We start from the raw sequence: 18,773 nt of genomic DNA, 5'->3' as shown, positions 1-18,773 counted from the left end.
CCACTTTTCAAAGGACCAAGTCACTTCTGAAGTCACTTTAAGGGGCTTACATAACAGAAACCACCCATAAATTACCCCATTTTGCAAACTACACCCCTCAAGCTGTTCAAAACTCATTTTTAAAAACTGTTAACCCTTTAGGTGTTCCACAGGAATTTTAGCAGAATGAAGGCGAAATTTCAAAATTTCATTTTTTTTCCAGATATTACATTGTAATCCAATTTTACCTGCAACCTAGCAAGGGTTAACGGCAAACCCAAACTTGGTTACCCTAATTCTGCAGTTTATAGAAACACCCCACATGTACTCGTAAACTAAAGTATGGGCACACAGCACAGCTCAACACGGAAGGAGCGCTATGTGGTTTTTGGGTGGCGGATTCACTGGAAGAAATCTAGGGGGCCATGTCACATTTGAAGGCTGCCTGAGGTACCCCCACAGTGGAAACCCCAAAAAGTGACCCTATTTTGGAAACTACACCCCCAAGGAATCTTTTAGGGGGTATAGTGACCACTTTGACCCAACCAGTGTTTCACAGTAGTTGGAAACACTTGGTTGAGAAAATGGAAAAAGTGCATTTTTTACATGAAGGTGTCATTTTAGGCTCATTTTTTTATTTTTAAGAGGTGTACCAGCAAAAAATGCACCCCACTATTTGTTCACCAATCTCTCCCGAACACAACAACACCCGATATGTTGTCGTACACTGCAGTATTGGGGAACGGCAGGCCTCGGAAGGGAAGGAGCGCCAAATGACTTTTGGAGTGCAAATTTTACTGGAAGAAATCTAGGGGGCTATGTCACATTTGAAGACACCCTGAGGTGCCCCAACACACGCACACACACTGACACATACACGTTCTGTGCTGAACAGGACTCTCCGGTCTTCTCTGCAGAGCTCCTATCTCCCTCTGTAGAGGCTGACACCTCCCAGGCTTGTGACTGATCACATGGCCGTGACATCACCACAGGTCCTGTAGTCCTGTACTGTGTGCTGCTGCTGGTAAGGAACTTGTGGAGAGAGGGGGAACAGTCACCTAGCACCAGCGCTCCCAGCTCTAAGAACGAGCGCCTCATGAAGGTGGGCCCCTGCCTCCTCCTTCCCTGCGCGGCGGCCTTTCCCCCCGGCGGCTGTATTCGGCGTATAAGACAACCGCCCTCTTGGAGCCATGTTTTTCATGGCTAAAAAGTCGTCTTATACGCCAGGAAATACGGTAAATAAAATTTTAATGTTTTTCTTTGTGTTTGCAGGTGTTTACTGACTATCTAACGGCATGATGGAAGTACCAGCAAGGAAGAAATCACGGATCGACTGTATCATACACTGCTCTAATGATGACAGCGATGATCTGGCGTCCCTTAAGGATTTGGACTCCTGGAAAACATTGCTTAGGGCTGCAGAGATCAGGCAGCATGAATCAGTCCTGGTAGCAGCTAAGGGCCTTGAAGAAGGAGAAATACCACACATACAATATCACCGTAAATGTCGTAGTATCTTTACAATGAAGAAGTCACTGGATTCTATCCTTGGCAAGGGTGTCAATGTCGAAACAGCAAGCAAAATCTCCATGAGGAAGCTACCGAGGGGTGCCCCCAGTGATAGCAGGGTGTATGCCAAAGTATGTATCTTCTGTGAGAAGTCAAGCAAGTACCTAAAAGGAAAACAAACAAGGGAGCCAATTGTCCAGTGTGTTGAGCTACGAGCAGATGAGACGATCCGCAGAGCAGCGATAAGGAAAGGCACACAGAGAATACTTGGTTTACTTAGCAGAGACCTTGTTGCTGCAGAGGGGCACTACCACAAGTCGTGCTACAAACTATTCACAAAAGATGATTCCCAAGTGGCCTGTAGGTCTAGTGCAGCTGAAAATCAGGTCGAAAGCGAGGAAGTACGCTACGAAGAGGCAGAGAAAGAGGCCCTTGAAGAACTCTTCTTGTATATAAGGACTAAATTGTTCCCAAACCCAGAAGTACTGCCTATGATAAACCTCACATCTAGGCTTGAGAGATTAATGATATCCCGTGGTATCATCCAACTGAAACCATCGACAAAGAAACATGTTCGACGAAAACTTGAAACAGAGATTGGGGAATCACTCCGCTTTCTCTCAGATGAGAAAGGTAAGCTTCTAGTCTATCCATGTAGCCTATCAATGGACGACCTTGTCCGGCAAGTACACAGCATGACAAAAGATCTGCAAGAAGCAAGAGCTGCTAACTCTGGAGATATCGTAACCAAAGCAGCAATGCAGCTAAGGAATGAGATCAAGAAGCAAGATGTGAGTCAGCCATGGCCTCCCAATACAGATCAGAATGTCGTTCCTGCATTAGTCACTCAATTCCTGCAAACCCTGCTTACAGGAGATTGTGAGTGCCAAACTACCTGTGAAAGAGCTCAACGTCTTGCCACATCCTTCGGCAGTGACTTGGTTTTTGCTGTTACCAATGGAAAGACAAAGCCACCAAAGCACGTACTGCTATCCTTTGCAGTTAAGTCTTTGACCGGCAATACAGAACTGATTCGAACTCTGAATCGTCTTGGCCACTGTGTGTCATATTCAATGGCTGAGGAGATCGATACAGCCCTTTGTATCCAGAAGTTGGAATGTTCAAAGGATGACATCCCAATGCCAGCAAGTATCTACCCAGGTGTGTTCACAACCCTGGCCTGGGATAACATTGACAGACTTGAGGAGACACTAAGTGGAGCAGGTACATCTCATATAGTCAATGGCATTGCTGTTCAGTCCAATGTTGCATGCTCTGTGACAAAGAAAGTCCTGCCAGATGTAACCAAGTCGAAGAAAAGAAGCATAACTCTGACAGAATTAATGCTACCGATATACAATGTTGGGCAGCGGGGAGAGCCACCCAGGATTGAGACTTCGAATGTTAACACTACCAAGGAGGTCCAGGATTCAAAAACCAAAAACCATATCTGGCTTCTGGCTAGAATGTCAGACCATGAGGATCAGACCACCAGCAGTTGGACTGGGTTCAACATAAAAATCCGCAGCGACATTGTAGTGGCCCAGGACACTGTAAGCTACCTGCCCACTATCAATGCTCCTGCAACAGCCATGTCCACTGTGAATGAAGTCTTGGAGCAAACACATGCCATCATGCAGACCCTGAAGCTTAACAGAATTGTGTGTGTGTTTGATCAAGCACTCTATGCCAAAGCTGCCGAGGTTATCTGGAAACAGGAGAAGTTCAAGAACATTATAATTAGAATGGGTGTCTTCCACACAATCTGTAATCTCCTCTCTATCATAGGGAACAGATTTCAGGATGCAGGCCTTAGAGATCTGTGTGTTGAATCCGGTGTAATCGCTGAAGGATCAGTGTCTGGAGTGATGGACGGCCGGAGGTACAACAGAGCAGTGAGACTACACAAGCTGGTCTATGAAGCACTTATGAGGCTTGCATGGAAAAACTTCCTTCCATGGCTAGAAGAAAACCATGCAAGGGACCTTCACCATCTGGATGAAACACTGAAGAACATCACAAACTTTCGCATCAGTGTGTCGCAGGGATCCTTCGAAAAGCTCTTGGATAATGAATCTTGCACACTTACCCTGAAGCTCTTTCAAGTTTATCTTGAGACCCTCAGAAATGAACAACTCTCAGCATTCTGGATGTCATACTTGGACATGGTCGAGACCATGCTGGCCCTGGTTCGAGCTTCAAGAGAAGGCAACTGGATGCTTCACCTAGGAGCAATCCGACAGATGATACCATGGTGTTTTGCCTATGACAAGGTCAACTATGCCCGATACCTAACCTATTACTATGCCACAATGTCTCGGCTGCCCATAGAACACCCAGAGGTCCATGAATACTTCATGCAAGGTGGCTTTTCGGTCCAGATCGGTAGCAAGAATCCTTTTGGACGAATTCCTGTGGACCAGACCATTGAAGAGACAATCAACAAAGACACCCAGACACCAGGGGGCACAAAAGGCTTCAGCCTCAAAGTTGGAGCTGTTTCCAGGTTCTACCTGACATCAGAGTACCGCAGTATGTACTTGAGGCAGCTGAGGGCCCTGGTAGGCCAACAATATACTGACTTCAGCCATTCAGACCTACAGGTGTCTAGGATTAGAAGAGATGAAGCCGATGTCCAATCTTTCGTTCAACTGCTGGAGACAGGTTGGGTGAACCCCTTCAACAAAGAGCATAATGGTGAACTTATCAGTTTGTCAACAGCGACTGTAGCACCACCAGATGTAGCCAAAGACCTTCAAGGGGCATACAGTATAGGAGAGGATGCATATCAAACATTCAAGGATGAGCGTTTGGGTACCGATAAGCCAACTACATTGTTTCATGACAAGATGACGAAGAACAAACTTAAAACGTTCTCTAACATCCAAATGAAGACACGCAGACAAGGTCTTGGCAAGGAGGTAATTTTGAAGGCTGACAGAAACCTATTTGGCCAGATGATACTTGTAGCTGAGAACAGAAAGCTACAAATGAGTGATGTCTTGACTCATCCCCTGGGTCCATTGCCATGGGCACTTGCCAATGGTGATGGGTCTATCCGCAAGACCAACAAGGCTGCCCTCGCAAGGGAGTTGGAGAGGAATGCTCGTCCTGCAGAAGTGATCCCCGAGCCCTCTGCAACCATCATTGATGGGATGAGCCTGGTTCAGAAACTGAAGGGAAACAATGCAACATTTGGCCAGCTAGCAGGCACAGCAATGAGTCGCGCTATCCATGAGGGTGCTAAGAGCAAGCGCATTGATATTGTCTTTGACGTCTACAAGGAGACATCCATCAAAGATACAGAAAGAGTCAACAGATATGAAGGCACAGGGATCCATTTCAAGAACATTCAACATGGGCACAACATCCAGCAGTGGAAAAAGCTTCTAAGTAGTTCCTCCAACAAGGCAAGTCTCATAAAGTTTCTGGTAGAAGAATGGAAGGCGAAACACCACAGGGAGAAGCTTGAGGAGAAGGAGCTGTATGTCACATGTGAGCAGCTCTGCTTTAAGATCACCAAAGAACAGTGGGAAGAGGCTGCTGACCTTAAGTCAAATCAAGAAGAAGCAGACACACGCCTCCTTCTCCATGCTCTTCATGCAGCAGAATCTGGTTACAAGTCGGTCATCATCACTTCGGAGGATACTGATGTCATGGTCCTGTGTCTGGGCATGTGCCACAAAATCCCATCCCACCTGTTCCAGAAATGCGGTACACAGAACCGGACAAGATTCCTGGATATCACCACTCTGAGCCGAACATTGGGAGGCAGCGTATGTGATTCATTGATTGGTATGCATGCATTTACAGGCTGTGACACCGTCAGTGCATTCGCTGGCCGTGGGAAGATGACGACACTCAAGCAGTTGAAGATGAACAAGACATACCAGGATGCCTTTCAGGAAGTTGGTCGTTCATGGGAAGTGTCTACCGAACTTTTTGAGAAGTTACAGGAAATCACCTGCCACATGTACCTGCCAACTACCCAAACAACTGAGGTAAACAGGCTCCGTTATCAGCTGTTCTGTGCCAGACGTGGAGTGGTAGAGTCAAGTCAACTCCCTCCTTGCCAGGACTGCCTTTTCATGCATGCACTGCGTGCAAACTACCAGGCTGCGATCTGGAGGAGAAGTCTGCAGAGCCAGCCATGGGTTGCAAACCCAACAGACTGCGGTTGGATGATAGATAACGACGGAAAGCTTGTTGTCAAGTGGATGCAAGGGGCACCAGCACCAGAAGCTATTATACAGCTACTGTCCTGCAAGTGTGTGCGGTCATGTGAACTTCCTCAGTGTACTTGCCTCAGCAATGGCCTGAAGTGCACAGACATGTGCAGATTACAGACATGCCAGAACAAGGGTACTGAAGACGAGCCAGTAGAACAACAGTCAGATTCAGAGTCCGATGTTGAAGATATTATGGAGTAACATATATATATATATATATATATATATATATATATATATATATATATATATATATATATATATATATATATATATATATATATATATATATGCATATATATATGCACATGACATGTTCAGTGTGTATTTACATAACTTGGATTAAATTTTGTTACAAATACTACATCTAGTCACTCCGGGTGGTACCGATATCGTCATATTTGGTTCTTGGCTCATGCTAAAATTCCTGTGGAACACCTAAAGGGTTAACAGTTTTTAAAAATGAGTTTTGAACAGCTTGAGGGGTGTAGTTTGCAAAATGGGGTAATTTATGGGTGGTTTCTGTTATGTAAGCCCCTTAAAGTGACTTCAGAAGTGACTTGGTCCTTTGAAAAGTGGGTTTTGCTGTAAATGTGAAAAATTGCGCATAAAACTATAAGCCCTATTACGTCGTAAAACAATAAGGTTTCATTTTCAAAATGATGCCAATATGAAGTAAACATGTGGGGAGTGTAAATTAATAACTATTATGGGGGGTATCAGTATTTTTGTAAAAAGCAGAGAATTTCAAAGTTAAAAAATTGCCGATTTTTCCAAAATTTCCGAATATTTAGCATTTTTTTATATAGAAAGGTAAAATATATTGACTCCCATTTAGCACTGACGTGAAGTACAATATGTCACGAGAAAACAATCTCAGAATGGCTTGGATAGGTGAAAGCGTTCCAAAGTTATTAGCCCATGAAGTGGCACAGGTCAGATTGGCTTAGGCACTTGGGTACAAATAGGCCTAGGGCTGAAGGGGTTAATAAGCTACGTATATGTAAGGGCTATCATATCAAAAAATAAACTACAGACATGCATCTACCTAAAAATACCAAAGAGAATTAGTCACTCCGCTTGGTACCGATATCGTCAAATTTGGTTCTTGGCTCATGGACTAAGATGGGAAATCTCCTGTACTCTGTGCTTTGAATGGACCATAACAGGAAGCAAGGAGCTGGAGGCCACATAATCACAGCTCAGGAATGGAGAGGGATTTTAACAGCAAGTAAATTACGAAGTCTCTTCATTTCGCATAAGCTGTACAATGGTTAGATTATCTGTGTGCCTGGAAATCCCTTTAAGGCCTCCTTCATATGTCTGTGTTTCCAGTACATATGGCATCCGTTTTTTTATGGATCCCGCATGTAATTATTAACACCTGTGGTGCTATGCACTAGTCTGTGTTTTTACATGGACCGTGTGTCCACGCAAAACCCACGAAGACCTGGCCGTTTTTTCCAGCAGCATGTATGACAAGGAGCAGTACAAATCTATGGGTCCGTGAAAAGCATGAACAACATATGGATGGCATTAGTGTTCTGTCCATGTTTAACAGTATAGGAGAAGCTTTGTCATTTATTTCTTCATCCTTACTGTTTCCACTGATGACATTGGTACCATTTTTCACGTATGTGTTTTATACGGACGAGTGAAGGAGGCCATGCACATGCTGACCCTTTCCTTCTGGGTGGAGATGTATGTAAAACTACTGTCAGTATATCTGTACAGTACACACCGTACATGTCTCCTTCCTCCATTACCTTCTATGTAACATTTTACAGTTTGCCTTCTTTCTTGCTTGTCCTCTATGGAAACATTGTCTATTTATGTTCTGGGGAGAAGGACAGCACGTTGCGGTGATAGATTACAGTGTACAGGAAGTTGCTGGTTCCGTTTTTTCATCTCTTGACAAGAGTGTGAAGAAAAGCTGGACACATAGTAACAGATCAGCAGATGTTTTGTGATCACTGTAACTTTTCTTGTTGCGTCCTAATAATAATCTTTATTAATCGCCAGTGTATTCTGCAATAGAGCAAGAAAGTCAGGCATGACGTGGTAACAGACCAAGGAGGTCTGGACCTCCTTAGAATCCCCTAGTAAATAAAGGGTGGCACAAAGAGATCAATGTGCTTATTTGTAGAGTTGTCAAGACAGAGGTTTAATTTCTTTTTTCCACTCGTCTTTTAAGTGCAGTGAACAGAAAAATGTTGTTCCTTCTTTTTTCCCTCCCCCTCTGAGAGTTTTAGACTGAATCTAGTCATCTGGTTGTGCTGTGCCTTTTTCTCAAAGGAAAGGGTGAGGTCGGACTCTACATATGGGATGGGCCGATGGTTTTAGATATTCTTTTAATGTGTTCATATTTTTCCTGCAGTTAATATGAGTGATTCATATAGTGGGAGATGGGGAGCGTTGTCTCTCTTGTGCTTGATGTTTACTCCGCATTCATGTCCTTCTTATTTCTGTAACATAATACAATATAATTTTTTTTGTTTCCTCCAGCTTCAATATGGCGGCACAAGTGACACTGGAGGATGCTTTGTCCAATGTAGACCTGTTGGAGGAGCTGCCCTTACCAGACCAGCAGCCCTGCATTGAGCCGCCTCCGTCTTCTTTGCTGTATCAGGTACTTGCTTTTAGATCTCCATTCACAGAACGATGAACTGGCAGTGGGAGGAATGAGCCTCTGCCACACTCACACTGGCAGTGGGAGGAATGAGGCTCTGCCACACTCACGCTGGCAGTGGGAGGAATGATCCTCTGCCACACTCGCAGTGGGAGGAATGAGCCTCTGCCACGCTCTCACACTGGCAGCGTGAGGAATGAGCCTCTGCCACACTCACGCTGGCAGTGGGAGGAATGAGCCTCTGCCACACTCTCACGCTGGCAGTGGGAGGAATGAGCCTCTGCCACACTCAGACACTTGCACTCAGATACTGGCAGAGGTTTATCTCTGAAAGGGACAAATGTTCGGGTGTGTTTGATTCCAATGGCAGAAATATTGAAGAAAATCAAGTTTGACAATCCAGTACAATGAGAAGGCTGACCACGGAAGGGGAGTGCAGCGATTCTAATGTTGATTATTAACCCCTTAACGACCGCCGATACGCCTTTTAACGGCGGCCGCTAAGGGTACTTAATCCACAGCGCTGTTAATTAACGGCGCTGTGGAAAAAGTGAATAGCGCCCCCCAGAGTCGGATTTTCTCTGGGCTCTCGGTTGCCGAGGGTAGCCGAGACCCCAGAGAACATGATTCGGGGGGTTTTTACCGACCCCCGAGTTGCGATCGCCGGTAATTAACCGTTTACCGGCGGTCGCAACAAAAAAAAACAAAAACGCGATTTGCCGTTTAATTTCTCTGTCCTCCGATGTGATCGCACATCGGAGGACAGAGAAATGTGGTCCCCGATGGCCCCCAATAGCCCCCCAATACTCACCTATCTCCCCCGGTGCTCCTCGTGTCTCCCCATGGGCGCCGCCATCTTTTTTCCGGAAAAAAATGGTGGGCGCACGCGCAGTGCGCCCGCCGCCCGGCACCCGGATGTTCTTTGGGGTCTCGGCTGCCGGGGGTAGCCGAGACCCCAAAGAACATGATCGGGGTCGGTTTGCACCGACCCCTGCTTTGCGATCGCCGGTAATTAACAGTTTACCGGCGACCGCAAAAAAAACACAAAAAAGCGATCAGTTATTTCTCTGTCCTCTGATGTGATCGCACATCAGAGGACAGAGAAATAGGGGGATTCGGGGACCCTATCATACTCACCCGGGGTCCCTGGGTCCTCTTCTGTCTTCTCCTGCCAGCCGGCTTTTTCATCATGGCGGGCGCATGCGCAGTGCGCCCGCCATCTGCTGCCATCTGCCGGCCGGCAGGAGAAGACAAGTTGGGGCTAAAATTAGGGTTAGGGTTAGAGTTAGGGTTAGGGTTAGGGTTAGGGTTAGGGTTAGAGTTAGGGTTAGAGTTAGGGTTAGGGTTAGAGTTAGGGTTAGGGTTGGGGCTAAATTTAGGGTTAGGGTTAGGCTACTTTCACACTAGCGTTTTTTGGCTTCCGTCGCAATGCGTCGTTGGAGAAAAAACGCACCCTGCAAAAGTGCTTGCAGGATGCGTTTTTTCTCCATTGGCTTGCATTAGCGACGGATTGCCACATGTCGCATCCATCGTGCGACGGATGCGTCGTGCTTCGGCGGACCGTCGACACAAAAAAAACTACATATAACTTTTTTGTGCGACGTGTCCGCCATTTCCGACCGCGCATGCGTGGCCGGAACTCCGCCCCCGCCTCCCTCACAATGGGGCAGCGGATGCGTTGAAAAAACAGCATCCGCTGCACCCGTTGTGCGGCGCTTACAACGCTAGCGTCGGTACGTCGGCCCGACACACTGCGATGGGCCGAGTACGACGCTAGTGTGAAAGTAGCCTTAGGCTTCTTTCACACTTGCGTCGGTACGGGGCGGTCGCAATGCGTCGGCCCGATGTACCGACGCACGTTGTGAAAATTGTGCACAACGTGGGCAGCGGATGCAGTTTTTCAACGCATCCGCTGCCCAGTCTATGTCCTGGGGAGGAGGGGGCAGAGTTACAGCCACGCATCCGTGGAAATGGCGGACGCGACGTACAAAAAAAAGGTTACATTGAACTTTTTTTGTGACGACGGGGGCTAAAGTTATGGTTAGGGTTGGGGCTAAAGTTAGGGTTGGGGCTAAAGTTAGAGTTAGAGTTGGGATTGGGGTTAGGGTTTGGATTAGGGTTGGGATTAGTGTTACGTTTGGGATTAGGGTTGGGATTAGTGTTACGTTTGGGATTAGGGTTGGGATTAGGGTTAGGGTTGGGATTAGGGTTAGGGGTGTGTTGGATTTAGGGTTTTGATTAGGGTTATGGTTAGGGTTGAGATTAGGGCTGTTTTGTGGTTAGGGTTGTGATTATCGTTAGGGTTGTGATTAGGATTACGGATCGGGTTGAGATTAGGGTTAGGGCTGTGTTGGAGTTAGGGTTGGAGTTATAATTTGGGGGTTTCCACTGTTTGGAGACCCCCCTGATGTACCTAAACACGACAGCCAATTTTGCGCTAAAAAAGTCAAATGGTACTCCCTCCCTTCTGAGCTCTGCCGTGCGCCCAAACAGTGGTTTACCCCCACATATGGGGCATCAGCGTACTCGGGATAAATTGGACAACAACTTTTGGGGTCCAATTTCTCCTGTTACCCTTGTGAAAATAAAAACTTGGGGGCTAAAAATCTTTTTTGTTGGAAAAAAATATATTTTTTTATTTTCACTACTCTGCATTATAAATTTCTGTGAAGCACTTGAGCTTTCAAAGTTCTCACCACATATCTAGATAAGTTCCTTAGGGGGTCTAGTTTCCAAAATTTGGTCACTTGTGGGGGTTTCTACTGTTTAGGTACATTAGGGGTCTGCAAACGCAACATAACGCCCGCAGACAATTCTATCAAAGTCTGCATTCCAAAATGGCACTCCTTCCCTTCCGAGCTCTGCCGTGCGCCCAAACAGTGGTTTACCCCCACATATGGGGTACCAGCATACTCAGGACAAATTGGACAACAACTTTTGGGGTCCAATTTCTCTTGTTACCCTTGTGAAAATAAAAATTTGGGGGCTAAAAAAATCTTTTTTGTGGGAAAAAAAATATTTTTTATTTTCACTACTCTGCATTATAAACTTCTGTGAAGCACTTGGGCATTCAAAGTTCTCACCACATATCTAGATAAGTTTCTTGGGGGGTCTATTTTCCAAAATGGGGTCACTTGTTAGGGGTTTCTACTGTTTAGGTACATTAGGGGTCTGCAAAGGCAACATAACGCCCGCAGACAATTCTATCAAAGTCTGCATTCCAAAATGGCACTCCTTCCCTTCCGAGCTCTGCCGTGCGCCCAAACAGTGGTTTACCCCCACATATGGGGTACCAGCATACTCAGGACAAATTGGACAACAACTTTTGGGGTCCAATTTCTCTTGTTACCCTTGTGAAAATAAAAACTTGGGGGCTAAAAAATCTTTATTGTTCAAAAATATATATTTTTTATTTTCACGACTCTGCATTATAAACTTCTGTGATGCACTTGGGCATTCAAAGTTCTCACTACACATCTAGATAAGTTCCATGGGGGGTCTAGTTTCCAAAATGGGGTCACTTTTGGGGGGTTTCTGCTGTTTAGGCACATCAGGGGCTCTCCAAACGCGACATGGCGTCCGATCTCAATTCCAGTCAATTTTGCATTGAAAAGTCAAATGGCGCTCCTTTGCTTCCGAGCTCAGCCATGCGCCCAAACAGTGGTTTACCCCCACATATGGGGTGTCGGCGTACTCAAGACAAATTGTACAACAGCTTCTGGGGTCCATTTTCTCCTGTTACCCTTGGTAAAATAAAAATTTGGAGGCAAAAAGATCATTTTTGTAGAAAAAATGCGATTTTTTTATTTTCACGGCTCTACGTTATAAACTTCTGTGAAGCACCTGGGGGTTTAAAGTGCTCACCACACATCTAGATAAGTTCCTTAAGGGGTCTAGTTTCCAAAATGGTGTCATATGTGGGGGGTCTCTACTGTTTAGGCACATCAGCGGCTCTCCAAACGTGACATGGCGTCCGATCTCAATTCCAGCCAATTCTACATTGAAAAAGTAAAACGACACTCCTTCTCTTCCAAGCTCTGCGGTGCGCCCAAACAGTGGTTTACCCCCATATATGGGGTATCGACGTACTCAGGAGAAATTGTACAACAACTTTTGTGGTCTAATTTCTCCTGTTACCCTTGTGAAAATAAAAATTTGGGGGCAAAAAGATCATTTTTGTAGAAAAAATGAGATTTTTTATTTTCACGGCTCTCTGTTATAAACTTCTGTGAAGCACTTGGGGGTTCAAAGTGCTCACCACACATCTAGATAAGTTCCTTAAGGGGTCTAGTTTCCAAAATGGTATCACTTGTGGGGGGTTTCCACTGTTTAGGCACATCAGGGGCTCTCCAAACGCGACATGGCATCCGATCTCAATTCCAGCCAATTCTGCATTGAAAAAGTCAAACGGTGCTCCTTCACTTCCAAGCTCTGCGGTGCGCCCAAACAGTGGTTTACCTCCTCATATGGGGTATCGACGTACTCAGGAGAAATTGCACAACAACTTTTGTGGTCTAATTTCTCCTGTTACCCTTGTGAAAATAAGAATTTGTGGGCGAAAAAATCATTTTTGTGAAAACAAATGCGATTTTTTTATTTTCACGGCTCTACGTTATAAACTTCTGTGAAGCACTTGGGGGTTCAAAGTGCTCACCACACATCTAGATAAGTTCCTTGGGGGGTCTAGTTTCCAAAATGGTGTCACTTGTGGGGGGTTTCCACTGTTTAGGCACATTAGGGGCTCTCCAAACGCGACATGGCGTCCGATCTCAATTCCAGCCAATTCTGCATTGAAACAGTCAAACGGTGCTCCTTCACTTCCAAGCTCTGCGGTGCGCCCAAACAGTGGTTTACCTCCACATATGGGGTATCGGCGTACTCAGGAAAAATTGCACAACAAAATTTGTGGTTAAATTTCTGTTTTTACACTTGTGAAAATTAAAAAAAATGGTTCTGAAGTAAAATGTTTGCAAAAAAAAGTAAAATGTTCATTTTTTTCTTCCACATTGTTTTAGTTCCTGTGAAGTTCGTAAAGGGTTAATAAACTTCTTGAATGTGGTTTTGAGCAGCTTGAGGGGTGCAGTTTTTAGAATGGTGTCACACTTGGTTATTTTCTATCATATAGACCCCTCAAAATCACTTCAAAGGTGATGTGGTCCCTAAAAAAAACATGGTGTTGTAAAAATGAGAAATTGCTGGTCAACTTTTAACCCTTATAACTCCCTAACAAAAAAAAAAATTGTTTCCAAAATTGTGCTGATGTAAAGTAGACATGTGAGAAATGTTATTTATTAACTATTTTTTGTGACATATCTCTCTGATTTAAGGGCATAAAAATACAAAGTTTGAAAATTGCAAAATTTAAAAAATTTTCGCCATATTTCCATTTTTTTCATAAATAATCGCAAGTAATATCGAAGAAATGTTACCACTAACTTGAAGTACAACATGTCACGAAAAAACAATCTCAGAATCAGCGGGATCCGATAAAGCGTTCCAGAGTTATAACCTCATAAAGTGACACTGGTCAGAATTGTAAAAATTGGCTCGGTCATTAAGTACCAAATTGGCTCTGTCACTAAGGGGTTAATGGTAGAACTGGTAAATGAGAAGACTGAGCTCAGCGATCATCATGTGCCATTCACTTCTGCCTTGTGAGGTGGCGGGCACTGATGGCGTGCATCAGTCAGGTGTGCATGCCTGGCAGGTAATGTGCACCTGTTCTCTTATGGAATATGTGTGCATGAGTCATGCCAAGCTGCAGGCGACACCTCATGGGTCTAGGCTATAATTTATTGACCACAACTGTTCAACGCTCCTAAAATGATTATTTCTAGTCTTTTATGGCATTTTGTATCGTGATTAGATAACATTATCCGTATGTATTATATACATTTATTAACCCAATGCATTTCATTTTTCTTGCAGCCAAATTTTAACACTAACTTTGAGGACAGAACTGCCTTCGTCACCGGTATTGCCCGGTACATTGAGCAGGCTACCGTCCATTCTAGCATGGTGAGTGGTTGGCGCATCTGGCATAAAATACACGTGAAGGTGAATAGTTTTCTATTGCTGTTTAATACGAGAATTATTGTTTCTCTGTTACAGAATGTAATGCTGGAAGAAGGACAGGAATATGCCATTATGCTTTACACATGGAGAAGCTGCTCAAGAGCAATACCGCAGGTAGCGGCCATTGTCCATACCGAGTAACCCGTATGCTGCGTTTTTCTGCAGTCTCCTTATTACATTTAACACCTTTTTGTGCCCTCTTCTCTAATAACCTCTTGTCATTTATACTGTATCTTGGTATTTATAGTGTACTATCACATCGGGAGGGCGGTAATGTCACAATGGGGGCAGGCATGCAGCCTAATGGCATCCTGTGATATTCTAATGACTTTTGCATCAGGGGACTCATGTGCTTGACGCCTACGCTTATATGCATTGTTTTAGTCCCAGCAATGTTGTTGCTCTTCAAGAGTCTCATTTGCCCTTTGTTGTCTTCGACGTGCCTTTGCTGCTTCATTGTCATTGGCATACTTTTTAGGAGGAGCCATGTTGGTGTTAATATTTTCTTTTTAAAGGGGTTTTCCCACGAACAAAAGTTAATTTTAAAAATTGTCTGTCTGACCGTGTTCCGGACATACCACAGCTCCTGGGCAGGGGAGGAAGCAAAAGACAATACTGACATTACAGCAGGAGATTCCAGAGGATACATTTTGTGAAATCAGTGAAATATTTTACCTCACAAAATGAAACCACTGTGATCCCCTACTGTAATGTCAGTATTGTCTTTTGCTTCCTTCCCTGCCCAGGGGATGTGGTATGCTCCGTACACGGTCAGACACACTCACCCCTGTGTCTGACCGTGTACAGAACATACCACAGCTCCTGGGCAGGGGAGGAAGCAAAAGACAATACTGACATTACATCATGAGATCGTAGAGAATACATTTGTGAGGTAAAATATTTGTAAAAACAGTCAGTGAAATATTTAATTTGACAAAATTAATCCTCTGTGATCCCCTACTGTAATGTCAGTATTGTTTTTTGCTTCCTCCCCTGCCCAGGAGATATGGTATGCTCCATACACGGTCAGACACAGTCAATTTTTAAAATGGACTTTCGTTCGTGGGAAAACCCCTTTAATGTGACCGGCTTCCTCTGCCTGTAGACACGCCGCGCATCTGCCCCCGGGATCGGCCAAATGATTCACTGCACCTGCGCGTTATTCAGACCGCCGCCATCTTTGTGCAGACAGCGGCAGTCACATTAAAACTGCGCATGCACTCCTCCTGTACAAAGATGGCGGCAGTCAGTGAATCATTCGTCTGATCCCGGCGGCGTGTTCGCGACAGTGTTCTGTTGGTGATACCGCGCCAGAGGCTGCTTGTGAGTGTGATGCAACGGTGTTCCGCTATTCGTACCGCGCAATAGGTTGGTACTAGCAGCAGTTTCCATATTGAGACACCCATCACTTGGGTGTCCCAATATGGCGGTCGGTGAACTTCCTCCGCTTGGAATTCAGGGATACGGTGACGACTGGACAGAACAGGAAATGAAAACATTACAATGCAATTATATAAATAGATATTTCTGAGATTTACAACTGTGTATGTTAAACAGTGTTCAGCCTCATTCACATTGTGTAGTTGTGCAGCTGATAAGAAAGCTTTATCGACTCACTTTTTTTTCTCTCAGCGTTGTAAAAGTGCCATGAAGTTCAAATAGTTTACTTAGCATCTACTATATAATTATCTAAGGGTCACTTCCGTCTTTCTGTCTGTCACGGAAATCCCAAGACGCTGATTGGTCGCGGCAAAACAGCCACGACCAATCAGCAACGGCACAGTCCGGCGGCAAAATGGCCGCTCCTTACTCCCCACAGTCAGGGCCCGCTCCATACTCCCCTCCAGTCAGCGCTCACACAGGGTTAATGACAGCGTTAACGGACCGCGTTATGCCGCGGTGTAACGCACTCCGTTAACTCTGCTATTAACTCTGTGTGACCAACTTTTTACTATTGATGCTGCCTATGCAGCATCAATAGTAAAAAGATCTAATGTTAAAAATAATAAAAAAAAAAAATAAATCATTACATACTCACCCTCCGTTGGCCCCTCGGATCCAGAACAGGCCATTCCTGCTCCTTGCGACGCTTCGGTGACCTCTCCATGCATTGCGATCTTGCGAGATGATGACGTAGCGGTCTCGCGAGACCACAGGTCATCATCTCGCGAGACCGCAATGCACTCTTGGGACCGTCGGTAAACACTTCGCCTGGATCCAGGGGCCAACGGAAGGTGAGTATATAACTATTTTTTATTTTAATTCTTTTTTTTTTTTTTAACAGGGATATGATGCCCACATTGCTATATACTACGTGGGCTGTGCAATACACTATGTTCCAAATTATTATGCAAATGATATTTTTCTCGGATTTTCCTAAATGGTCAATCCAAATGACAGTCAGTCTAATAAAAGTCATCACCCTTTAGAGTATACATCAAATTTTATTGAAGAAACCTCCCAATGATAACAGTATAATCTCCAAAATGAATAAAACCTCAAAATGCACTGTTCCAAATTATTAGGCACAGTAGAATTTCGAAACATTTGATATGTTTTAAAGAACTGAAAATGCTCATTTGTGGAATTTGCAGCATTAAAAGGTCACATTCACTGAACAAAAAAGCTATTTAACTCCAAAACATCCTAACAGGCCAAGTTACATGTTAACATAGGAACCTTTCTTTGATATCACCTTCACAATTCTTGCATCCATTGAACTTGTGAGTTTTTGGAGAGTTTCTGCTTGTATTTCTTTGCATGAAGTCAGAATAGCTTCCCAGAGCTGCTGTTTTGATGTGAACTGCCTCCCACCCTCATAGATCTTTTGCTTGATGATACACCAAAGGTCAGGGGAAGATGGTGGCCACACCATGAGTTTATCTCCTTTTATGCCCATAGCAGCCAATGACTCAGAGGTATTCTTTGCAGCATGAGATGGTGCATTGTCATGCATGAAGATGATTTTGCTCCTCAAGGCACGTTTCTGCTTTTTATACCATGGAAGAAAGTTGTTAGTCAGAAACTCTATATACTTTGCAGAGATCATTTTCACATCTTCAGGAACTTTAAAGGGCCCTACCAGCTGTTTCCCCATGATTCCGACCCAAAACATGACTCCTCCACATCCTTGCTGACGTTGCAGCCTTGTTGGAACATGGTGGCCATCCACCAATCATCCACTACTCCATCCATTTGGACCATCCAGGGTTGCTCGACACTTATCAGTAAACAAGACTGTTTGAAAATTAGTCTTCATGTATGTCTGGGCCCACTACAACCGTTTCTGCTTGTGAACACTGTTTAGGGGTGGCCGAATAGTAGGTTTATGAACCAAAGCAAGCCTTTGGAGGATCCTACACCTTGAGGTTTGAGGGACTCCAGAGGCATCAGCGGCTTCAAATATCTGTTTGCTGGTTTGTAATGGCTTTTTAGCAGCTGCTCTCTTTATCCGATGAACTTGCCTGGCAGAAACCTTGGTCATTATGCCTTTATCAGCACGAACACGACTGTGCTCAGATTCAGCCACAAATCTCTTAACAGTAAGATGATCAAGGTTAAATTTTCAAGAAATATCTAATGTTTTCATCCCTTGACCAAGGCATTGCACTATTTGATGCTTTTCGGCAGCAGAGAGATCCTTTTTCTTTCCCATATTACTTGAAAACTATGGCCTGCTTAATAATGTGGAACATCATTTTAAGTAGTTTTCCTTTAATTAGAATCACCTGGAAAACTAATTATCACATGTGTTTAAGATTGATTTCAGTGATCCATTGAGCCCTGAGACACAATGCCATCCATGAGTTTATTTGAAAAACAAAACAATTAAATCATTTTGACGCTTAAATCCAATTTGCATAATAACTTGGAACACAGTGTATACTACGTGGCCTGTGCAATATACTACGTGGGCTGTGCAATATACTACATGGGCTGTGCAATATACTACATGGGCTGTGCAATATACTACGTGGGCTGTGCAATATACTACGTGGGCTGTGCAAGATACTACGTGGCTGTGCTATATACTACGTGGGCTGTGCTATATACTACGTGGGCTGTGCAATATACTACGTGGGCTGTGCAAGATACTACGTGGCTGTGCTATATACTACGTGGGCTGTGCTATATACTACGTGGGCTGTGTTATATACAGTCATGGACAAAAATTTTGAGAATGAGACAAATATTAATTTTTCCAAAGTCTACTGCTTCATTTTTTCTAATGGCAATTTGCATATACTCCTGAATGTCAGAGTGATCAGCATAACAGCAATTACTGTACTTGCAAAGTCAATATTTGCCCAGAAAATGAACTTTAACCCCCAAAACACATTTCAACATCATTG

The 18,773-nt window shown here is 44.3% G+C and overlaps 1 protein-coding gene across 3 annotated transcripts in view; it reads left to right on the top strand.

Moving 5' to 3' along the window:
- Positions 1–18,773, top strand: part of LOC143816490 (cytoplasmic FMR1-interacting protein 1) — a 124,924-nt gene that overhangs the window by 12,029 nt on the left and 94,122 nt on the right. For all 3 annotated transcript variants that reach the window (XM_077296930.1, XM_077296932.1, XM_077296931.1), the window contains exons 2-4: positions 8,223–8,346; positions 14,275–14,364; positions 14,458–14,535. In XM_077296930.1, coding sequence (XP_077153045.1) covers positions 8,230–8,346; positions 14,275–14,364; positions 14,458–14,535 — 285 coding nt within the window. In that variant the 5' untranslated portion in view covers positions 8,223–8,229. The remainder of the gene's footprint in view (positions 1–8,222; positions 8,347–14,274; positions 14,365–14,457; positions 14,536–18,773) is intronic.

The sequence above is a fragment of the Ranitomeya variabilis genome, chromosome 3 (assembly GCF_051348905.1).
Source record: "Ranitomeya variabilis isolate aRanVar5 chromosome 3, aRanVar5.hap1, whole genome shotgun sequence".
Lineage (NCBI taxonomy): Eukaryota > Metazoa > Chordata > Amphibia > Anura > Dendrobatidae > Ranitomeya > Ranitomeya variabilis.
This window is presented reverse-complemented; position numbering and strand designations above follow the sequence as displayed.